Genomic DNA, 26230 nt, shown 5'->3' on the forward strand with positions numbered 1-26230 from the left:
CAAATACTATATTGCATGTCATAAAACAGCATTCGGTGTTAAATATTAATATTTCATAAAAGTTTGTGATGCACCCTTGTATACCTTTTCGTACTGGTGCATCACATGCATATTTTGATGAACACCAGGGTACACCGTGCACACCGGTTGAAGAGCACTGGTGTATACTATCGCATATGGTGTGCTGTGTTTGCTCGAATGACCACGAATTTACCTAGCAATCTGTAACTCACCTTCATTTAATCGGTAATTGTGACATAATAAACATAACTTACACAATTACATTGCGAAACTAACGTTTAGCTAAATAAAGCCACAGGTATCAAACCGTTTTCGCATAATTTGCAGGTTTACGTTATGCGATGTTTCTGTTTATCTGAAAGCACATGTATAATGTTGATCAATTTAGCTATGAAACATATTATTCGCATAGGGGCGTGAGTTTGGATGAATAGTACCAAGGGGGGCGTTGCCCAAAAAGTTTTACGAACCCCTAGGCCCAGTCTCATGTCTACCAATTAGCACTGAATAACACGCCGAAAATCCAGCAGCGCGTCCTCTGGAAATTTCTCATGGTGCCCGCATGTCCAGCTTTAATTGTTTACCGTAAAACTGAATGTAGAACTTTTTAGCTGTGAAATGTGCTGGTTTAACTCGTTGCTGAAGTGGTTTAACTCGTTGCTGAACGAAATAACAGGCCTTCAGTTTTGACTTTTAAGGTAATTTCTTGAATAGGCCTATCAATAAATCAAATTCAGTAGGTCTAATACAAAAAAAATTTACGCCAGTGATTGTTCATGTCAGTGCTGATTGCTGGTGAGTGTTGGACGTCATCAGCACTGAAATTCACTCGTACTGGCGAGAGGCCACGTTAAACATCTCAATCATGCGGTTCCAGAAATCAGTTTTATTCTACATTTTCTTTGTAGTGATAGGTTGGCGTCAGGTTGTCTCTTAGATTTAGATGTGTTGTATCTAATTTCTGTCAGTTATCTAGTTAGAAGTTTATTTTCGCGCTTACCGCCAACACCTCTTTCCAATGCGGCCATTGCGTTGTAGGTAATACGGTAAACACCTCTCCACCAAGGAATTTATTGGGATAAACGTACCGTAGTTTTTTGTTCTCAGGGCAATTTTTTACATTTTTTACGTAGTCCAACCATACAGTTGTGGGGTTAATAACTCTTAAACTTGGCAAAATCATCTTATTAAATGCCAATGATCTAGTAAAAATGAAGCCTATCTTTTTCAATTAAACGTTAGTCAATTTAACCTGAATAATTGGCTTTTTTTCTTTAGTGCGACCGATTTCCTGCCTTATCCTTAAATGCGTTTGAACCAGTTGCGTATTTCCGAGTTCAACAGAGAACAGAAAGTTTTTTAAGATCACTTGTTTCAGGACGTCACACTTAGTGGAAAAACAGAGCTTCTGCTAACTCAAAAAAAAAAAAAAAAAAAATTGAGATATGTTAGTGACAGGGGCTTATTCAGCATTTTTATTTGGGGGGTAGAAAAAATATTAGTTATACTTGTGAAAAGCAGAACAAAATCTATAAAACCACAGTATTAAAACCAACGACATAATAGAGCCTAATACGACGTAATATTTGCAACAGAAGAACTTACTCTTCTTCATAAGACATAAACCTCTTCGAATAAGTTCTAAATTTATCGGAATTAGACCTGATAGGCCAAAATAACGCCTCAAACTGTAAAGAGAGGATGTAGGATGATCGGGAGCCATGGGTCTGGCATCGGCCGTTATGTTGTCGACGTTTGGGTGCCCTATAGTTTCCGTTGGAGCGGGCTGTTTGGGGTTATTGGTGGGTAATAGAAAATGGTTTGGGGTTGAAATTATTAAGGGCGTTAGTGATGAACTTAGGGGTGGGGTTTGGGGCTAGCTAAAATGTTGTATAGGCCTGATTCTGGCCTTTTAGGTGTTATTCCGACCGGTTTAGGTCTTAATCTGAATTTTTTGTATTACAACTATTAGGTATTAGTGCTATTTTGGTCTTATTCCGAAGTGTGTTCCGACGTTGATGTTGTTCTTATTTTGGTCTTATGGATGGAGTCCGGGAAAAAGATTTTTTTATTTACGTATTAAGGTTGGCAAAACCTATAGTTTTTTGGGGGGGCCATGGCCTGATGTCTCTCCCCCTTGGATCCGTCCCTGGACCAGGGATAAATTATTATTGCACTTTCACTTAGTTATGTTTATTCTTGCGTTTTAGAGCACGGTATTTGTTCTTAGATACAATTACCTATTCGTGCATTGTAAATAAATCCAAGCTGTGTAAGCTATTATTTGTTTTACTTGATACAGTTCCGTTTATTTCTTCTGTTGCTTTATTCTTCTTCGAGTGCTGCCATGGGAAATTTTTTTGGAAAAGGAAAGTCGAAGAATGAAAGTAAGTGTCGCGAAATGATGTGTCTAGGTCGTGTAATACCAAAAAATAACATATAATCTTACAGCTTTAGGGTTACAATATGCTAGATATGTGATAGAAATAATGATAATAACAAAAACCGTGCACTGTGGCCTGTGGGTCTGGTGTTCGACCCCCCTCCTTTTTTGTAAGTTATAGTATCGTTTATGTTCGTTTTTGTCAAGGTTTAACTCGGCGGAAATGTTTTTAATTTTATAAGGTCAAACGTTCTATGCTATAAGGCGAAAACAAAATCAAACGAAAAACGCTAGCTTTCGTTTTTTTGTTTGCACCTATGATCGTCGGCGCAGGATTTTTTGTAAAGTGCCTTTCTTACCCGTTCAGGTTGGCTGATCGAAAAGGGTGCATTATACACATCAGTGAATAGATCAGTTTATTCCGTTCGCAGAAGAATTTTGCAGATAAGCAAGAGATTATATAGGTAAAATAGGTCTACTTATATTTTCAACGGTCAGTGCAGAATTCACAAAACTAAACCTCTTCTTCCTTTTTATATCTCTCGAAAAACGTAGAGTAGGGCGAAGTTTACGATACTCGCTGTCTTCGCTAATATCTCTTGTATCCCCGGTAACGGCCCTTCAGCTGAACCGATTCTCTAAAAAAGTGCTCTAACTTCGACTGTCGCACGTTATTTGTGTGCATATGCCTTAATTATTTTTTCCGTTATCAGAACTTGGATTTTAGCCGACTTTTGCGTAGCTTTAAAATTAAAGGATATCAAGTGCAGTTGTACAAGTAACAAGATATTTTTAACCAAAATTTACAACACATCTAAACGACATTTAATTGCCTGTCTTTTTAAACAGTGGTCTCCAACCTGTGGGTCGCGACCCCCTAATTTTTTTCTGGGGTCGCCATAACTCACCATATTTCTGCTGTTTTAGGACGATTTATGTATTATTAACTTAACCCTAAATAACGCTTTGTTTTTTGTGCTTTTGAGCTGATTTACGTGTTTTCGGAACAACTTTATAGATTTTGAGTCAACATTCCCCGAAATTTATTAGATGACAATTTATCTAAAAATGTGCACATATTTTATCTGTACTCCTTAGGAATATCCAATGCTTGATATTTTATTTTGAAACCAATAGGCGTTATTTTGCACAAAAAGTATCGCTATCCGATGCGATAGCTAATGGCGTCATTTGCTGTCCTCCAACAAGCGAAAAAGATAAAAAAAAAATGTTAGGGTTGACAAGTTTGAATCGTTGAATTGCAAATCACTGCTGAAATTATTATGTTAGTTTGGTATCTGAACGGCATCGATACCACCCTAGTATCGGACGAGTACCGATAATACCACTTGGCATACACATTTGCGCACAACGTTCAACGTAATTACAGGTTTCATACAGCCTATTGTTTTAAATCAGGGGTGGCAAACTTATGTTTGATTGCGGTCGACTGAGATACTTTTTAAACTCTCACGATCGACCAGGTCGGAAGTAAAGTCACAGTAACAAACCTCAAAATGAACTTTTTCGGTAACTTCTTTACTGCGTCTAAATAAATACAGTTTACACTTGGTATTAAAAATCTTGACCTACAATTTCAAGCATAGATCTTATATACTTTTTAAAAAAGCTAAAAGACTTTCCTCAATTTCACTTTTTATGTCGTAAAATAACAAACTGCTGTTAGCCTACATATCAATCCACCAATGAAGTTTAATTTTTACATCATAATACGCTTTATTTCTTGACTCGACTCAACAATTGGTCAATTTAATGTTCCGCATGTGCGCGAAGTTCTGTAATGACGTAACAAGTATTTTTCCACATAAGGAATCCGTTAGGCAACCGGTATGATAAAATATGTTGATAAAATATGTAGCTTACGGGCACACAACTAAACTACTTGTGCTGGAGTTCTTATGGACTGTATTTCGTTATATTAATTTAAATTTTGCTTGAAGAACACTCTTTTTACAAATCCGACACCAGACGCGATAAACCAGCTAAGATGTGGCGATCGACGCGTTGGCCACCCCTGTTTTCTTTCGTCACATTATGACGTTACATGGTGTGTTTTCATTTTTTGGTTATTTTCAAGATGGCCGCCAAAAAATGACAGTAAATTGGCCATAAATCAGTCATCTTTTGACCAAGACATGTAGTTTTGGTGTCTATATGTAGGTTTTTATACCCTGTGAAGTCGATGAGACCATAAAGAAAGCACATATATCAAGTATTGCTAAAGCTCATCGCTGACACTTTAGATGTCATCGTCTGTAATTATGTGATTGCTGTATGGGTTGACACATAACCAGTTTGGCACGATCGACATCCAGCATGGCATTGTAGCCCACATCTCCGGCAACTACAGTGAGGTGGACACTATTCGCAATTGCAGTGTAGCATTTTCAGTAGGTTGTCCGGGGCAGCTTTTATGTCCGTCACGATTTGAACCATCTGAATATTGTTTACTTTCCATCCACAGTCTATCTAGAGCATCCATACCATAGTCAGTACTCATCCAGAACAGCATAATCTGGAAGTAAACTCTGCTGCAGTAGAGAATGATGTAGGCGGCAAACGTTCAGGGTGAACAAAGAACTCGGCTGTTGTAATTTTCTTGACGAATGTACTGCAGTGTTTCCAGGTTACTACTGCTATCTTTGCCAAATAAGCAGTCATCTCGGTATCTGCAGTAAAGTGAACAATCGGTTGGGCGTTTATGCCGCGTCTCTGATGGGTACTTTTTTGATAGACGGACCACCATATCCATCAAACACCACCGTTGCTAAGCCATATTGACGAATCGTAAAATCTGCATACGACCGTAGACCCATAATCGTCTACAGCTTTCCATGGCACTGGATGCAACAAGGACCACCCTCCATCAAGGACGTAGTGATAGGTTTTCAGGGCATATTCTTTCACTACTTCATAATCGCCTGACGTCACACTGCTGGCATATCCTTTGATGGCGGTAATTATTTAAGGCTCATCGCCCCCTCGGAAAATATGTCTAGCTTCAAACAAGGCGGAATGGTATGCACTGAGCCCGTGCTTCATCACTTCCCGCATGGAGAGATAACCTGTTTGGGATACGACGATGAATCTCTGAAACAACAATGCGGGATCAATGGTGCGGTCTGGGGCAACTTGGCACGGAAGACGAAGTCCAGGGTTTTAGCCTTATCCTTACTAATGGTAATCTTGGCAAGAGCATGTATGTCTCTCTTTAGGCATGCATCTGTGATGTCCTTGTGTTGTTATTGGTGGTGTATGCCAGGTTGTTAAACTCCTACATTGCCATGTTGAACTGGCATGGACACTGTCCAGAGTTAGCGATGTTCTTCATTCATCCCGCTACCATGTGGCAAGCCTCCAATGTTTTTGAGAGACCTCATATGCTGTTCGATTTACGATCTGAGTTATGGGTCTATTGCACAGTCGTATGCAGATTTTACCATTCGTCATTATGGCTTAGCACGGGTGGTCTTTGATGGCTATGGTGAATCGTCTATCAAAGACAATACCCATCAAAGACGCGGCATAAACGTCCACCTGGTTGTTGACTTTACTGCAGACACTGATTTTATTGGAAAGCAGGAGCAGTTCTTGTCCCGAGCTTCCAACAAGAAAGGATTAATTTATCCAAGTTCAAAATGTGATCAACGCACCTGGCGATGGAGATGTTGACATCGTTAAGACGGCAGTGGACAACTCTCATCGACAAAATACGACTTAAATTGGGAGAGACACGGACCTTTAATATATTTGTCTCAAAGTGTACTATCAGATTATAGTCTGGATCGGTACTGAATGGTATCGATGTTCTATAGCAGGGGTGTTCAAATGATTTCTGCCATGATCCACCACAGTCAAACCTGACAACATGATGATCCACCAAATGCGAATAGTAAACATATTAGACACGCTTCAATTTTTATGGTGCTTTATTTATGTAAATGTACCCTACAACATATTCCTAACTTTGTAAGAGTCAAAAGTGAAGTGTGCTACAGCACCAAGATTGTTTCAGTGAGAAAAATGATGATTTGGTTTAGATTAGGGGTCGGCAACCTTTTTCTAGTCGCGGGCCAACACATTAAAATGTTAGAACAACTTTTAATCAGGCGGACCTCGGATCTTTTTTTTTCACTTAAAAGCGTGTTTTTACGTCGTCAACCAACTCCCAATTAAAAGTGTAATAAAACTACTTTAAAGAAACGCGATAACTTTAATAGTTAATCTTGTTTAGTGTTTGTTAACCTTTCCAAGTCAGGGCGCACGTGGCGAGCGAAGCGAGCGCGATTTTTTACGTATACCGGCATTTCTTTTAAATTTGTTGCAAGTTTTTATTACATTACCGAAAATAAAAAATGTTAGAAAATATATGTGAATACGTTTTCCGTTAACGGCAACGAAGCGCTTTTATAGTTGAAAAGACAGCATTAAAACGTAAACAAGTTGGACGCAGTAAGATCATTCGCGCGAAGCGTGAAAATTTTTCGCACTTACGTTTTTTTTAGTTAAAATAGTCAAAAAGTATGTGAAATGGATCTAGTTTGTCAAAAAGGCGGCGGACCGAATGAATTACATCAGCGGGGCGCATCCGGCCCGCGGATTGCCGACCCCTGTTTTAGACATCAGGTCCTACAATAGCATCGAATGGGGCTTTCTGTCGCTAACTGATATCCTCGAACGCTCACAAAGATTAGCATTTGGGAGTCTCGTTCTATGCTTGATATTTGACAAAATTCATCAACACTGACAACAAGTATTCACATAAGACACTGTTGAAAGTTTATGTTTTCAAGACTACATTAGAAGATCCCCACATAAGGTTAAAAAGATCCGGAACCGGATCGCGATCCGCCATTTGAACATGGCCGTTCTATAGAATGGGGATGGAAAGTGGACAATAATCAGATGGTTCCAATTATGACGGACATGAAAGCTTCCCCGGACAACCTATTGAAAATGATACACTGCAATTGCAAATCGTGTCCACCTCACTGTAGTTGCCGGAGATGTGGGCTACCATCATGCCATGCTGGATGTGGACCATACCAAACTGGTTATGTGTCAACCCATACAGCAATCACATAATTACAGACGATGACTTCGAGAGTGACAGCGACGAGCTTTAGCAATACTTGATCTATGTGCTTTCTATACGCTGATTAGGTCAAAAGTTTTCATGACCACATTGTATGAACTATTTGTGCCTGCTTAGTTTACCCAAATATATATAGAAATTTCCTTCCTCGTTTTTTAATGACCAATACATTATTATTGTTCATTTTTAATTGTTTTGGCAGCCATCTTGGATTGCCATATTATTATTTATAGGCTATCAGATAATTCAACAATTCTAAGAACGGCCTCATCGATTTCACAGGGCATAAAAACCTACACACATATGATGACTGAGTTATGGCCAATTTACTGTTATTTTAATGGTTTGGTGGCCATCTTGGAAGCCATATTGAAAATAACGACTTTCTGGAAGTTAGAATCCTTAAGATTTTCAATATGTGATAATAGACACCTAGTACTGCCCAAATCAGTTAAAAAACCTTTTGTTGCATTTTTTTAGGGTCAAACCATATATGCCCTTACCTATGGTTTAAGAGAGTATTTATTAAGTGTAAAATGAGCGCTTAATGCCTTTGACCGCGGCGCTTTACGAAAATTTTTAAATAGAAAGTTGTTAACACCGACCAAATGTTTTTATAAAAAGACAAAACAGCTCATTTTAAAGGCAAAGCATAATTAATCAAAGTTTAAAATATTTTTATATTTTCGTAGTTTATGAGTTCACGATAACCCATGACCTAACCTAAATCAAGATCAAGTTGGTATAAATCAAGTTGGTATGTTTTACTTTCTTTTTGACATGAATTCTGGCGTAACATAACACGTTTTAAGACACCCTGTGGGTTACATTAAATTACGTTTTTGCCACCAGAGGGCAAAATAGAGCAGTTTATTAACACAACATTCTCTTAGCGCTTTACAAAAGATTTAAAATCGTTTGGAAAAAAAGACAGCCGCGAGGGATGGTTTGTTTAGCTAAGGATATGACGGCATTGCAGAAAACTTGTTAGTCCATGTCAACGTTGCTGCCTTCATTTAAAAGCGTTCTGTAGTGACTCCAGTTCGCTTTACGGAAGTTCTAGCGTTTCGCCGGCCTGGAGGGCACATTCATAGATAGCCTGGATGCGGTAATTAACCATGGACGATGTTATTATTTGGGAAATTCCTCAAAGCAACTTGGGAATTTCTCAAGCAACCATCTAAATCGAGGTGTTAAGTTCAGCACCCACAAAAGCCAGATCAGAGTTTGTCGACATACCCCATCGATTAGAGCAGTGGTTCTCAAAGTGAGCCACTCGGCTCTCTTAGGGAGGAATTTTTAAATTTCCGGAGAAAATTTGTTCCAGGGTGGAACTGGGGAGGAAAAGTAAATAAAAAAAGAAGTTATTTAATTGGTTAAATGCAATAAGTAGCTTATTTCACCGTAGTGATTGTGTTGTTAAAAGTCTATTAGACCCATATAATCCAAGTCCATTGTTTGTTCACAGTCACATATTAATCTATTGCAGGGGTCGGCTAATCTATTGCAGGGGTCGGCAACCTAGCCCGCCAATGTAGTTCATCCGGCCTGCCGCCTATTTGACTAATAGGCGCGAGTCTTTTTGACTATTTTAACTGCGTAGGCCTAAGTGCGAAAATTTTTCGCGCTTTTAGAGGTTAATCTTACGGTTTGTTTCCCCCCAAAAAATTAAGCTCTCTTCGCTCGCCAAATGTGACTTAAATTAAAAAGGATAACAAACACTAAACTAAATTAACTATTAAAGTTATCGCGTTATATCAAAGTGTTTTATTACACTTTTTATTAATAGTACGGATGACGACGTGTGGACTCGAATTTTAAACCAAACAAACGCTTTTCTTCGCGCTCTGACACGATTTTAAATGCAAAAAATATCCGAGGCCCGCTTGATTCACAGATGTTATAACATTTTAATAACACAATTCTTAGTTAACATTTTGTGCGGCCCGCAGAGACCCTTCTGAGTTTGGTTTGGTCCGCAGCCAGAAAGGTTGCCGACCCCTATAGTCTATTGTTTCTTTACAGTTACAGCCATTAAAGAAATATAAACCAATGCAGGCATTTTACATAGGTATTAAATCAATACCTACGTTATACCTTCAAACAAGCTGAAATATCAGACGATTAGCGCATCCAAATTACATCGACGTTCATTATAATGTGTCCATCAACATCCACAAACAGCCGTTCCATCTCTGAATTCAATATCAATTGGCCAACAGGTGGACAAACGTGGCTATATTCATGTCCAAATCAAGTAATCTAATTCTCTCTAAGATAAGAGGTGTGGAATTCAAAATAATACAGAAAAACTTGTCTAGTGGTATAAAAATTATGCACAACTGTTACAAATGATTAGTGCTGCTAAAGGCCCAATTCTATTTTGTGATAAACTCTTTTTATAAATTTGTTTACTCTCAACATACACAGCCTAATACATTAGAATAAAAATGGCTTAAAATTTTTAAATAAAGTAGATGCAACACACATGACATCAAATTAATAAAATAGTGCATTTCGTCTTCACACAATTATATCAATAACTTATTTAAAGTTCAAAAAAATGTGCTAAAAAGCCATTTAGCGTACAAAACAGCCTAACAAATGTTGTTCAAATGTGACGTTTGTACCATGACTACTCACTTTTTTACTGCAAAACAGGTTTATTTATGGCTATTCAATTGCAAAGCAATGCAAAAAAAGAAGAAAACATTTTTTTTAGGTGGAGGACAATTTATTTTTTTCAAAAATTTTAGCCTAAATCTGAATTTTCAAATTGACGTAGCACGGTCAATACTGAACCAAACGTGCTCAGATTTGGTTTGTGGGATTTTTAGACGCAACCTAACAATTTCAGGGGGGACTAAAATTTGTTCAGGGGGCACTAAAATTTGACAAAAAAGTGTTTTTTTGAACAACCCTAATATTCATATACTAATTTCTAAGTGTTGTTGATTATTGACTAGTCTAATATTTGTTTCAGTAAAGAATCGGACCTTTAGAAGTTTAAAGATAAAGAGCTAAACCGATATGAAATACAATCCATGAAAAACGCGCCATCGCTTTTTACAGTAACCCCACTTTATTTTAATTTTTTCGATTGGCTCAGCAATAACATGCTAGTTTTGTGAGATACATCATTTCCTAAACCAGTTTGCAGTTAAAAGCAAAGCTAAAAAAAGACCGATAAATATTTACTTTTTAATGCACAAATTTTAATACGGCCAGCGTGCGGCTCACGATATTATACTGTTTTTTCAGTTTATTAATTCTAATTTTGAAAAGGATGGACTTGCTAATGTAGTGCTCGATCAAATGCTGCAATGATTGACGAAAACCGCAAAAGCGCATGGTTTAGTCATGCGTATAATAGTTGAAGTGGCTGGAAGCTTATACCTAATCATTTTTGATGGACCAATTTAGTCGTGGGCAAAATTAGCTCGAGTTGCATTTAAAATTCAGCAGTTACTAAATCGTCTTATGCAGTGGATTACCGTGTGGTGGATTTTTGCCATGCCAAAGTACGCGGTACGCGCCCAACAAAATATATTTTTTGCTAACTTTTACTACGTAAATACTTTTTTTTAACTTTTATCCGTTATTATTACGTTTTTGTCTGTTCAAAGGAAATCAGTCCAAAAAGCGCTATGTTTACTAGAACCTGGGTTACACGGTGAAACTAATTTATACCAAATACATTTATTTTTTTCGCGCTTCGCTCAATTAGACTGAATTTTGGCCAGTAATAAAATAAAACAACAGTTTTTTAAACTTAAACTATAGGTAAACGAATTTGTGGTAGCCTACTCAGCGCAAAAATGCTTTTATTTTTAGTATGTTTTGCAAGTGGGCATTCAAATGTATATAGCATGAATAAAACGGCTAATATTTTATTTTTTCGGAATTCCACAGCGTAGTACTGTGTCGATTCAGACTCACGAAAATTCTATTTTGCAAAATTATTTGATAAATTCGTTTAATTTAGACCGTTTGCGCTTCTATCATTCTAATATGGCTATTGGATCGTGAGCAAGGCTTATCTAACTTTCCGAACATAATAAACGAAAACTTATGTGTTTTACCCTTCATGCGAAATTGGTACTTGATTTCAGTGCAGCAATTGAGATGTGTATAGTACTAATACGTTCATAAGTCCAGTGCGTAAGGCTGACTTGCACGACTCAAAATGGTACGAGGGCCGCAACAAGAGAAAGTAAGCCGCACTGAAAGCGCAAAACATGCTTTTAATGGTTTAAATTGGCAAAATCTAAAAACATTTAAAGGGTCTTTGACGCTTTAAGTACGTAAAAGAAAATTTGCACATTTGCTTTCATTCGTAGAGGTAAAAGTTGAAAAAAATAAGAGTTTTTGAGGGACATGTGCTGTTTTTCCCCTGTTTATGACCGTGCTTTAACGAAATCACTGTATATCAGCCCCACAGCAGAATCTTCACACGTTAATCCACTTGTGCGACAATTAATTAAACTGTGAATTTGAAATGCATCACGCCATATCACCCTAGAGAATTTGAGTTTTAAACTGCCAGTAACACCGGGGTTATAGCATGCGTCATCTCCATTGTACATGGTATATTAGCCTATTTTGCAGCCGGTTTCCACAGCTCCTTGGTAACTGTTAGGTTTATTTACCAGCAAACATAGTCAAAGAGATGCCTTACATCAGAAAAAGTAAGAAAGGCTGCGCTACAAATTTATACCATTGTGCATTTGTTCAATATTTTTTTTTGAAAAAACTAGTCGTATTTCGTATGCGCAACACCTGGTATTTGGTGAAGTCGTCAATCAGTGCTCATCAAACGGGTATAGATGTACAACTGATCAAAGTTAAGGTGTCAAACTGACAATACGTATAATATTGGTATACAGATTAGGTCAGCATTGGTTCATGTCGCAACTTTGACAGAATATTTTTTTTTTATTCCGTCCTATGTTGTACTTTTTAGTCTTAAGGATCTTGAAACATCATAACGCAATGTTTAATTTTTGTGCTTGACATTTTTATTTGTTCGACATCACAGCCTTACAACTGTGGAGTAAATGTCCTCACAACATTGATAAAATCAGCTCGTGCACGAGCAATTTGTTGCCTAATGCTAAAGCCTCATGAATTTACAGTTTAGCGCCAATTCAACCAATTAAACTTTTTTTTTCGCGCTGCTCGCGACCGGCGACAGACTATAGTATTTTCAAATGGTCTCAGTGATATTTTATTGAAAATGCCGAATTGCTTTTCGTAGAGGGGGGGGGGGGCTGAAAAAAGGTTAAGAACCACTGCTCTATAGCATATAGGTGGTTCTCAGCAGATGCTTTCATTTTCTTTATTATTCTTTAAATTTTGACAACAATAAAGAAAAATAAGCTATAAATTATAATGCTGAAGAGGAAAACTCTGTTTACTGAGGAGCTACACCAGAAGTATGCTCGTTTTAGAAAAGGACGTGTTAATCTCGAAGCTAAATGCAATACTTGTGGATATGGTACGTTTTTCTCAAACGTCACAATTCTACTTTTGTTTTACTTGCAGGCAAGAAAATGTCCTCTTTTTGGGTGCTGAAAATATGGTAGCCGTATTGGATATTATCAGATGAAGTCGTATTTAATACATTGTTGCATAAATGTTACGTAATAATAATGCAATAATTTTTCAATCTGATAGAAAACTGTAATATTTATAAATGCTTCGCGACCCATTGGTTGGGAAGCACTGATTTATAAGTCCAATTTAACAGAAATTGGACTTTGCAGCGTTTATAATTTACATAGCTCACATGTCATACTATGCACAGGACCGGATTAAGGTTTTCATGGACCTGGGGCTGTAGGCATTCAGAGGCCTATTGGTCGTTTTTAGTACGTTGATGTTCCAACCAGAATTAACATGAAATACGATTTTTGATTCACTTGTCAAACAGATTCATTTAAGTTGTTTTCTAACTTTATATAAAGCGAAGCCGTGAACAACTTTATTGCTGTCTATTTTTTTCCAAAATCTCGAGTAGAGCTAAGGAATGCAACCTATTTTGGTCCATAGACGAACGCAATTGGTTCCTTACTCTTTTAAGGACTGAAAGAGCGTTCGCCGGAACAATTAGTAATCATCAGACAAAGATGCATCCTTAATACCACAGATACGTTAGAAAACGATGAACTTATTTTTATTAATAAATCTACACATTTGAGCTCCTTCTATACTTTCCACATAAAATTGGCGTTCTTTTAGCAGTGCAGAAAAATGAATCAACATTTTAGGCAGTGATTCTTCCTGATCATCTGGGTAATACTGAAGCAAGGTTATTTCTTGATATTTCCTGAGTAATGACAGACACTTAAAATTGTACCCCTTTATCAAATTCTTGATATCGGGTCTTTTAATGTCTAAAAAAACAAAATCAATAGACCCCGAAGCAAATTTGTCGCCTTATTTAAAGTCATTTTGCTACTACAGTGCCGGACTAGTTGTAGGCCTATGAGACCGTTCCGTTACGAATTTTTTATGAAGGTAAATAGCACGGCAAATCGCGTACAGAAGAAGATCGAAATCTTCTAAATAAGACGTAAATCTGCCGTAATACGTCCTAAATTTATTCGAATAGGCCTAAATATCTAAAATAGTTCCTGAAACTGTGGGTATAGGGTATGGGGCGATCGGGAGGCCGTCGGTCAGGCATCCGCCGTTTCGCTTTGGACGCCCTATAGTTTGACCGGTGCTTTTATGGATTCGCTGTTTTAGCACCGGATTTTTTATTTTGTTTTGGGTTAATGGTGGGTAATGCTGGGAATATAAAATGTTTTAGGGTTATTAGGGAAGTTAGTGATGTAGCGTACTTAGGGGTGGAGTTTGGGGTTAGGTAAAGTGTTGTTTATAGGCCGGATTCTGGCCTATAGGTCTTATTGCAATACAGACGGTAATACTACTATAAGGTATTAGTCCTATTTTGGTCTTATGGCTGGAGTCCGTGGTGATATCTCTAGAACAGCGGTTCCCAAACTTTTCTCAAAATTTTGCTTGGTCGACCCGTTGCAATTATTTTGATATTTCGCGGCCCTATGAAAATTTAAGGGTCAGTTGACCTTTTTTTCTTGTAGTACCCTAATGCAGTCACGATTCTTTCTAAAGTAACAACTTTCTAACTAAGGCGAACGATTCGCTTACAACGGGTAGTACAGTAATAATAGATGATTTGTGATGTTACAAAAGACATCATAAAACACGCTATATCAGACCTGGGCAACATACGGCCCGCGGGCCGGATTTGTTTTACACCGTCAGAGTATGACGTCATATTGTATGTATGTTAGATCCTATATTTGATCCGGCACGCCACAATATTTTAGGTTTCTCATGCGGCCCGCGGCTAAAAATAATTGCCCACCCCTGCGCTATATGATCGAATAATAAAGTATCCCAGTTTGGGAAACCGCTGCTCTACAATATAACTTTTTATACAAAGATAACATCGGTTGGTCTTATTAAATTCTTAGCGGTGGGCCTATTTTGTTGGTGAGCCTGGGGCTGCAGCCCCCCATACATAGGTAAACTTAGGTAAATGTATATTATATAATTTGGTGGGCCTATGATGAAACAATGAGCCAAAAACAAAACCTCTCAGCCACAGTACGTACAACCTTAACGTACAGGACAGTTGCTCCCAAACTGTGGGTCATGGCCCACTACTTGGCCACCAAGGTATTTTCAATGGGCCACAGAGCCATTTGATAGGATTCTATTGTTTTGTTAAACTGCAGATAGTGTGCGCTTTGTTTTAAAACACAATCATAGCAAGAAAGGTCATTGTTTCCTACCAATGGGGTTTAGCTGCTGTGTTGGAGATAATAGCAGTTCAAAGTGGCGAAGTAGCAATGTTGCCAACCTTGCGTTTTTCCAGCGAATTTGGGCTTTGTTTTTTCTACGCTTGCGTTTTTTTAATTTGCGGGTTGCTTGTTTTGGGCTTGTTGTTGGGAATGTTTTAATGTTTATGTCTAAATTTAGAGCACGTGGTGAGCCACGAATCGTTATTAAACAGACATTTGGGCCACAGACCAAAAAGTTTGGGAACCCCTGGTATAGGACAATCTACTCTAAAGTTATTACACAGCGCACAACTACGTGACTAAGTTATAGCCCGTAGTATTACTTGCACTAAAGAATAGCCCGAGACCCACTAAAAATACCTCAAAAGGCCCACATTTTGCCGACCACTGCCTTACACGATTAATTGTCGCATTTTTTCTCAAACGCAAAAATCTGTTATGTAAACGTATTTTTTTGACTATTTTTCAATTTTTTTTAGCACATTGGCGGACGACTTTTATCCAGGTTTATAGCTATTTATGAGGTATACGAAGTTAACAATGCGTTTGTCAAGGTTTACAACGATTTAAAAGGTTAAGAGCCCTGTGGGCAAAACAACGTCCAGTCGTCCATTTTACACGTATTAAAATACAATGCTAATTTTAATTAGTACATATTCATTGGCTAAGCTAGATTTCGTCTAGTTATCCTTATAAGGAAAAAAAGGCTGCACACGGCAAGATGTGTAGTTTGGGAAAAAATAGCTCACCATCAACCATCTCCTTTTGAGGCGATGCCGCATCTATGACGTTTACGTTAGAAGTTCTCGCTTCGTTAAGCACGGCCGCGCGATTTTGCTTCACTGTTTGTATTGTCGGAGTGGCGGCGGTTCTATTTGCTGGAGCTTGTGTGGAAGGTTCTATAGCAGTGTAGTGACTACACTCTATAGTTATTTTTGTTCGTAAAATGTTTAACAAGCTGTTTCGTTCTCGGTTTAATGAGAATGTAAGTTAATTAAACTTAGCAAGTAAAAATTTTCAGTAAAATGTATCAACAACATTAGGGTACTACTTTTCCCACTTATGCTTTTTGATAGTATAAGAATATCAAAGTATAAGGGTGTATATTGAGACCAGTTTCAGCAGAGGAGAAAATTAATTTTGGCATTCTTAACTGCTTAGGGTGGTATACAATACAGTCGTTCAAAAAGGGACTGCAAAGGCTTAACAATGATTTTTTGTAATTTCAGTTTTACGTTGTTGACACCAGTTACGTTTTTCCTAATGAAGAGTCTATAGCAGCGTTTAAATCGGGGTCAGTGTACCCTTAAACCTCGGGGGCCTTAGAGCGCTGATTTGTTTGTATAAGATCAGTGGTTTCCAAACTTTTGTTTGCCGCGACCAGTTTTCAAAAACCTGTACGACCGCCCGATTTTAGTGTATGACACATTGGGTAAACATAAACTAGATAACAATCATAAGCAATTTGGTAAAATGTTCACATTTCTAGATAGATTTATCAGATTTATCAACAAAGTCCGAATTTAAAAAACATACACAAGTAAATAGAGTTACGGTTTATGGTTTATTGGCGGCATAAATTTTTATACACCAAATAAGAAAAATGTTTTGTGCCCTTTTGGCGTAACAACAGATATTCACTTAGTTTAAACTATAAAGTACAAAGCACAAATATATCTGATTTTACAATTTGTAATCTTTTTTTAAGCCAAAGTAAAGTAATAAAGATTTAGCGGATATTTTACAGCAACTTTTTTCATACAAATTTTATATTGTCTCTGTTTTTCTCTGAATTGTTTAAATAAGTAGTAACAACTCTGTTTTCGTAATTACTCGATTTTATGAAAGCCAAACTAAAAAGTGAATTTTGAGTGTTAAAGCGAAAAACGTGGTTTTATCTCAGTGTATACTTGTCATGACATAACATTTCCTTTTAGTTTCGCTATAATGTTGCTAGCGAAGAGCATATGGCGTAAGTTCTAAACTTTAAGTTTGTTGCCTTAAATGCGTTATTTGTCCCCATAAAAGGTTTGCCAATTTTTACTATTTATCTGTAATTTTTTCTCTAAAAGGTTAATCTAAAAACTATTTTTTTAGTAATCGATTTAGCAGATCGCCTTTGGACAACTTAAACTCTAGAAAGACAGTTTTACACTGAACGCGTGTGTTTCCGTCACGTTTTTATAACTTTGTGACGGTATTCATGTTTATTTTTATGGCCTCAAACAAAAAGTCCTAAATCCTGTACCACAGTGTAATTTTTTTTTAACTTTCACTGGTATACTGTCTAAAAATCAGTACGGTACTAATTCTACAAGAAAGATACTTATAGAACAGTATTTTGCCGTACCCAACAGACAGCTGTTTTAACCGTATGCAGAAGATTAACTTTCCTAAATATAAAAACCTTAAACTTTTCTAATATTATTTAAAACATGAACATACCATATTTTACCTTTAATTGCCTCAAAACAACTTTTTTCGTTTTCATAAACTAAAATTATAAACCATGTCATTATAAAAACGAGGACGCTAGCGCGTACGGTCCAATTATAATCAAAGCTATAAAGCACCCGATCCGCCAGAAATTAGTGCTGTCCCAAGCAAAAAGGCTTACGACAATTAGGGCATCTAAAGCAGTGGTTCCCAAACTGTGACCCATGGCCTAGGAGTGGGCCACAAGACTATGTTCAGTGGGCCATAGAGCTATTCGAAAATATTGTAACTAAAATTTTTAATAATTGTAAGCATATCTAAAACAATATAGGAACGAGACCATTTTCCATATTTTGGCTTTTTTGAACTATATACGTAAAGGCAACGTCATGTGTTCTTTTGACCACGCAGTTAGCACGGCAGTTTACCTTAAAATTAAAATTTTGTTGTCATGGAGTAATTAATTCCAATCTAAAAATTAACCGTAGTTAGGTTAGGGTGCGGGTTGTTAGCGTTTTTGTTTCGGGTGGGCAAGTGTTATAAACTGTATCCCACAGTTTTTTATTATTTTTGGTAAAGTTTTAGCCAATTTTTTCATTTTATCGATGCCGGGAGTTTACCTAAAGGTCTAATTAGTGCAATGCCACGACCTCAAGGTCTAAATGTCAGACTTTTCGGCCCTTGGTTGCCCCAAATGTAGTAGACATTTTGCTTATAATTGCACTAATTCCTGACGGATCGGGTAAATACGTGTTGTACCATCCTTGTGTAAGTTCGTAAACCACATGTTACAGCCGAAGATTTACAAATGATTGTGACAATATATAACATTTAGGCTAACTTTATTGCAATATTGCGTTTGATTTATTAGATGGAACGTTTTCTTCACCTAAGTTTCAAAAAAGTTACCAAATGAATATTATCCGAGCTAATAAAAAGCCTAAATAAATTGGTTTTCGTGTTAGCCGGTTGAAATTATAAGTACTGTCATACCAGTTAATATTTTAATAAAGTTAATTTTAAACAGGTCTTAAGTCAAAAAAGAAGTCTGAATCTGAAATTCAGGCCGACCCTGCGTCAGGAGAGCAAGCAAAGGAAATAAAACCAAACGAAAACGAAACGACAGCAGTAACAGAATCAGTTGAAGAGCAGCAGAATATTGAAGTACAGAAAGAAGAAACAACCCAGGAGCCTTCACAGCCACAAGTAAATTGCGCTAACCTTAAGCTTATTAGGATTTGCATAACTATATCTATATAACTTTTTTTCAAGTGGCCTTATGTTGGCCATCGAAAAATTGCATTTATATAGGGCCTTTATGCTAAAAGACTCAAAAGAAAGCTGCTTTAAATGTTTATCCCCGAAAAATAAAAATTAAGTAAAAAAGCATTAGCATAATGAGTTGGCACAAATATAGTTTGGGAGGAAACTGGCTTTGAAATCGCTTCTTTATAAAATATTGTAAATCTCAGCGCAATTTTCCGCCTGGCCAATAAATTCGAAGAGTATGCAATCTGCAAGGAGTTTATGGTCTTAAAAAACGCTGACGTCTTACTGAATGATACTACATTTTAAGCAAGCACTATACTTTTCATAAACGATGGGAACCTATCGCGTATCATACAATTTATGAGCAACCTTCTGCGTTAAAACGGTGCGTTAGAAATATTTTTTGTGGTTATGCATTTTATTTAGCGTTGATTATTTTCAGCGTTTATTATTACACACTCTTAATTTAAGTAGGCTATAATCTATTGATTCTAAACCTCTATTTCTCGTTCCATGCGGGTTTAGCAGTGCACTATCCTTTTGTAGACAGTATCGAATAAAAATTAATATGAAACAGGTAGAACAAGACCAAGCAAAAGTAAACATGTCAGACAAACCAGATATGTCTGGTATCTCCCAATTTGACAAAAGCAACTTGAAGCCATCACAAACCTCGGAAAAACAGCAACTTCCAACCTCTGAGCGTAAGTTGAACTTCATGTTTACATTTCTTAATAATTTAGGTCAGGGCTATGCAACCTTTTATACCAACGGGGAAAATATGCCTATTCGGATTATGCCGCGGGCCAAATATTCGTAACTGGGTTGAACCATGAGCCAAACGCATTTTCATCGACCAGAATCAACAGTAAATCACGAAGTCAAAAATATCAAAATAAAACATGATCAATGCTTATTACAGTACAATAAACCATTTCATTGTGTCTAATGCTTATTTTTTGTACTTCGATTTGCGGTCAAATGTTTTTTAAATGCGTCATTAAGACCTTAAAAAATGTAATACCAATATGGTCAAACACTATTGCGATACGCTTAACAGAGATTTCAGCCGAGAAGTTGCCTTCAGAAGCGGCCAAGTATGACAAAGCAAACATGAAACACGTCGACACTGTTGAGAAAAGCAATCTGCCAACATCGGCAGGTAAGACTGTATGTGGGGGAGGACATTATCGAAACGAATTAAATCGCCGAAACAGAAAATATATATTCGTATACGCCTTACTTAATGTGAAGTGTTTAACGTTGTTTGGTTTTAAATCCTTTACATAACATGAATCTACTTTTCTATACTTATTTTGATGATTGAGACCCATATGTCCCGCATCTTTAATTTAACAGTACACTCATTACGCTTTGAATAAAATCAAAAACAGGACTAATCACATTTTGTTAAAACAAACAATGAAACCATGATATTTAAGATAGGCTTCATGGGACCCGCAACTACTACGAAAAATTCTGTAAACCATTAAATATATAAATATATCGTTTTTTTAAGTTTAAGATATGTTAAATGTCAAGGTCATTTATTATTCTTTGGTAAAAGATACTTCGCTCATTTGTAAACTTACATTTGTTTTTACAAATATAGTTTTGTTTGCAAAGAAAAGATTGGTTATCGTTTTGTTTAAAAAAATGAAACAATATAGTCCGTTGATACTATGAATGGTAGGGCAGGAAAATATTGTAGTGTCTTCATGTAATTGTTGTTACACAACTAAAACAGCAAACCTTCCCGCTTTGCCATGTTATGCTTTTTAACTTTTTCCTACTTTTCGATACCATTAAGTTAAATATTAAAATGGGTCCGTTTATGATATGTGACAATGAAGACGAAAACGATTCTTCATAGGTGTACCGAAACTAAGCTATTCAAAGAGCAGCGGTTCTTTGTGATACGCTATCTCCCGTAGTTAGGTGCGTTTTCCCACATACAGATATTGCAAGAGAGCGCGTCGTTGTTCAAGCTGCGTCAATGGACAAGGAAAGCTTAAAACATGTTGAAACAGAGGAAAAAAATGCTTTGCCGAGTGGTTCTGGTAAGATTTTTTAATTTTCAAAACTATCACGCGTATTGTATTTTTGGTTTTTTTATAAATATATTTATCTTTAAAGTTGCACGCTATTCGTGTTAAAACGAGTGGATAAACTAGTGCCTGGGCTATTGTTCGTGTATAAGTCGTTTTTGCTACAATCCACGTGTATCACTTTTAAATATGTCGAAAATAATTTTTTTGGTAATCTTGACAAACAAGTTACGTTTAGTTGCCGTTCAATACCCTCACGTTGAACTAAGAGCCTATTACACAACCTGTTGTTTTAATCGATCAAAATACGTTAAAAAAAAACTTGATTTATTGGTATGCACACAGACATTGCAAGGGAGCGCGTTGTTCTACAAGCTGCTTCAGTGAGCAAAGAAAGTTTGAAACATGTTGAAACCGAGGAGAAGAATCCCCTCCCAAGCGGTTCTGGTAAATATATTTTTAGGTTGTAATTTGGTGTTCAGGAGTGGGGCAAACATCATTTCAATCAACTCTCGTTTAAACAGTTCTACCCTTGAAAAGACTCAACGCACAATATATTTTGTTCTAACATTATGTTATTTCACTTGTAAACCATTAGTTTCGCATGTTCCTAAAAAATCCTAACATATTTCCTTGTTTAGATACCCGCAAATAAAATGCTGTCTGTTTCGTGCTATAGTCGACACGGGGATACATTCTTTTAAGGCAATTTAAGGCAACAATTTATATATTAAATATCTGCCAGCCAAACAGTCTACATATAAAAGATAATTAATAATAAAATAGAAAATTAGGTGCGTTAAACCAGGGATTCCCAAGAGAGTAGCTAGTAGGCTATAATAAATAATGTAAATGTATCTCTTATAATAAATCGTCGCGATATGTTCGCCCGGCCGAGACAGAGCAACGTCGCTCATCTCCCTTACGCAAGAACCTGGGCTGTGAGAAGTAGGGGCGACTTACTGTGCGGCACTCTTACTGTGCGGCACTCGAGTTAGGGAGTGAACCATCGCCCAACAAAACCACAACATCGATGTTTAATCACCTGAAGTACAATGGTTGTCAGCATTTGGTGCCATATATTGTTTACATATTATTGGCCATGCAGCTATACGCGTTGTTAGGCCACACGAGTGCTACCTAAACCTAAAAACGCATACAGTGATATACATTTTATCACTAAATTGTAGGCGACAATTTAAAAACATATGCTGTTTACAAATCATTGAAACGAGTTTAATGATCCTTTGAGTACGTGAATAGGGTTTAGGAAAAATTATAATTTTAAACCGTAATCTAAAATATCGTAATATTTACTTCCTAGATTCAGATCGCTTTTGTACAATTATTGTTAGGATTTTGTTACGTGACTGTGTATCATATGATTTTAAGTTTTTGCATAGAAGGTTACTACTAAAAAACGGGATTTTCTTTCGTTGGACGCAGTATGGTACCTACCGCGATTACGTATTTGCTTAAGCTTACAACAATGCTTTTTTTACACAATGCTGGTACCACGCGAATTAGTGATTAAAAAGTCACAATATTGTTGCGGCTTTTATAAGGACCTCATCCTACTTTAATTGTGAGAAAGTATTTACTCGACCCATTTTATACACAATACGAAACACTGCTTTCGGTTACATGTGAAATAACACATTTGTTTACACTTACACGTACACGGAAATGGTACATCATTGTAAGCTTGATGTCTTCTTACATTTTTAACCACGAAAAATCGGGGCATTGCACGAATACACATAATATATCGCGCTTATTGCAAAAGGCTACATATTATTGTTACAATTAAATACCCTCTTTAACCTGGGCAACGCCGGATATTTCGTCTAGTAACAAATAAAACACAATTCAAAACTAAGTTGTACATTTCTTCAACAAATTCGTGCTGTAAAGCAATAAACTCAAAATATTTTGCTTTTTTATGGACACTTCAAGAGCGTATTACAAAATTAAAATGCGTCACAGGGGAAAAAAATTTATAAAGGTATTTTCGTTAGTCTTCTAAAATAATTATAATAATCTTTAATGATACACTTCAAATAAAATTATTTTTTTGCATAGACATTGCCCAGGAAAAGACTATAGAAAACATCACGCTGTTCAAACGGGAATCACTGCAGCACATCGATCCAGTGGTTAAGGATACTCTACCCAGCAAGGAAGGTAAGTAGTGAGCACGACGAGAGAACTAACCAAGTAATTACACAGAAGCATTTAAATTAAAAGTAACGGGATTTTATCATTGGTCTTCCTAAGGAGATCTATGGATATTAGCAATGCAACCGATGTTAGTGGACTTATGTATCGGACGAAATGGCGTAATCGGTTAATTAGTAACACGAACTTCCCGAGTTATAGCTTGTTTGATTTTTGGGTGTGCCTTTCAACGGACTGTCTACCACGTAAGTAAACTAGTGAAAAATGCACTAACGCGTGGGTAAACCAATAGGATAGTTTTAAAAGGGTAGGTTGTTAAACTGGTCATAGAACTGGTATTCAAAGTTTAGATATCTGAACTTATAACCCTTTGTGTTAAACATATAATTACGCCCTATCTATTCGAACAACAATCTACTTTTGTGTCAATGTTTCAATAGTTTCAATTATAACTACGTAGGCCACGACATCCGTCAGCATTAACAAATCCATTTGTTCTGGTTTTCTTAAAAATAAAACAAACCTGCACGGAGGTAGTGACAAATGCAATAAGTTATTAGAGTATGACACTTCTAACACAATTAATATTCGCATGCTGTATAAGACACAAACATCATACAATAGGTGTATGTGAGATTTTTGGCACAGATGTTTATTTTGACCCAACTTGATTTCGGTGGCCCCCCCGTATGACCCCCAAACCCCTAAAATTTAACTTCAACAAAATTAGCTGTGGTTGGTCTCAAACAAACTAGAATGAAAAATCATTTCTAAAACTTTTTTTTAATTTTATGACATAGCCTATGTTTTAAAGGTATTGCTATTTATCGTTTTGATGACGCCATTGTTAGAATGAGAATTTTTGATCATTAATCAAATATCACCTCATTCTAATCACTTTTATAGATTTGATTTTGCGTGACTTTTTCTTGCAATTGTAACGATATCTGCATTTTGGTAAATGAAGAACAATACATTTATGTTAAATTCAGTAAATGAAATTAGAAAAAAAATGTAACAAGAAATTGAAAAAAAAACGATGTTTTATTATCTAATCGTATGCATGCCATTGCAGATAGCGTCCCCCACCATTTAAACTATATTGATTGTGAATAGAAAACGAATACTTTTATTTTAATATAATTTTTGGGCTAAAATTCAAGTTATTAATTAATTATGAATTAAAAAAATGGGTATTTATTCTTTGTTTAGCAATGGAGCAAGAAAAAAGTAACTCTGGTTAATGGACAGCAATAAGAACACAACGACTAACAACCGACATTTCAACTCAACAATGTTTATTGGACACCGTTATTAATCCTAAATTTTAGGGATCTTAACAGACAAACAGATGTTTATATCGAATAATGAAAGATCGCAGTACTTTTAGTATTCATTCAGGTTTGCTGTACATTGTTGTATTATTACAACCGTGGTATGGTGATTTACTGATTTTGAAAGAATTGTTTTTCTTTGCTGCTTATATAGCCTACACCTTGTCTTATATACAAATTTATCACATGTAATTTTTTAATTTCTTGTTAAGTAGTCCTGTTAGTTGACAAATCTCTGTGCTTTTTAACATATTCCACTTTATGTATCCGGCATATTATCCGTGCTATGTCTATTCATAATCTCCTAATGATAATGTTACTTTTAAAAAATGTATATCAGGGGTGGACAAACTTGTTGGCCGCAAGCCGCATTTCAAATTCAGCAGTTTTAAAAAGTCTCTAGAGTTTAACAGGTGGTGAGTTTTATGCAACACAGAGTTTATCTGATCCCACAATTTAGATGACTTTAAGCATGGCTAAAATGTTCGTTTTTCGGTTTTTAAGCTGAGCAATCAGCGCAGGCCAGTAGATCAGCAGTAGCTATGTGCTGGTCATTTTACCTCGACTTAATGTCATCCAAAATGTTGGAGTTTTAAAAATGGTCATGAATACGGATGTCCGAAACTGGCATTGTGTTACGATACCGATTTTTAATGGAATATTTTTCAAATACCTATCTTTAAATGTTGTCCTATTTGCCGCAAAACATGGGCCACATTTATTTAATATCGGACCGTCACCGAAATACCAGCCAAGTATCGGAGAAAGAAACTTCTACACACTATCACTTGGCATCGTGTATCATCTGCAATTCGGTTTTATCGTGAACCTCTAAACTTACAAATTATAGAGCTTTATTAAACGGAGCTGTTTAAAATTATTGCAGCAGTCCAACATTATTTTGGTTCGGTGAATTGAAACCGTCACAGTGTAATGTTACAGCATAGTGTGTAAAAAATCATGTTAACACGGGACTGTAAAAAACAATACTGTTCTTTTTTTAAATGAGGTATCACTTATTTTCAAATTTGGATTCCTCATTAGCTAAAACGAGGCTCCCGAGCCGCAGCTTGCCCACCCTATATGTCTGCAATGTATTTTGGCTATTATCTATAATTTCACCTTTGCGAGTTTTTGATTCGTTTGTTTAAAAATGTGGAGATTTTTCGAAGTGTAAATATATATCATGTAATTAATTATAAATAACAAAAACAACAAAATTGTTTTATTAGGTCAGTAAATTTACGTGAAAAGGGCTCTAAGCCCCGATTTAGTTTGAACATCTTTTTGGTTGATTCATCACGAAAAAGTTGCCGGAATCTCCCTACAACAAAATCCCAGGAAAAATATCCGAATGACGTTGTTTATATTTTTGTTATGGACTTTTACATTTTAAAAACACTTGGAATAAAGTACAAAAAAGGCTGGACCAAAACGCTAAAACTAATTGCGTTAGTAATTTTTGCATTTTAGCTTTTTAACGAAAAAATATTAATTTAGTATTTCGTCAAAGGGTTAGGGAAATAACTATTTAGACTTGACAAAACACTAAAATTTTATATTAGCGATAGAGACCTGGAATTGGTTTTATATAAAATAAATAAATGTGAAAA

At 36.4% G+C, this 26230-nt stretch overlaps 1 protein-coding gene across 1 annotated transcript; it reads left to right on the plus strand.

Annotated features, from left to right (window-relative positions):
• Nucleotides 1-2235: 2235 nt before the first annotated feature.
• LOC146136265 (uncharacterized) lies at nt 2236-26051 on the plus strand. The gene is made up of 8 exons (XM_083395051.1): nt 2236-2408; nt 18816-18994; nt 19635-19761; nt 20118-20219; nt 21016-21117; nt 21451-21552; nt 23188-23289; nt 24496-26051. Exons 1-8 carry the CDS (start codon nt 2369-2371, stop codon nt 24525-24527), a joined length of 786 nt encoding a protein of 261 aa, XP_083251177.1. The 5' UTR covers nt 2236-2368; the 3' UTR covers nt 24528-26051.
• Nucleotides 26052-26230: the final 179 nt, after the last annotated feature.

Source organism: Ascidiella aspersa, chromosome 8, assembly GCF_963924565.1.
Source record: "Ascidiella aspersa chromosome 8, kaAscAspe10.2, whole genome shotgun sequence".
Lineage (NCBI taxonomy): Eukaryota > Metazoa > Chordata > Ascidiacea > Phlebobranchia > Ascidiidae > Ascidiella > Ascidiella aspersa.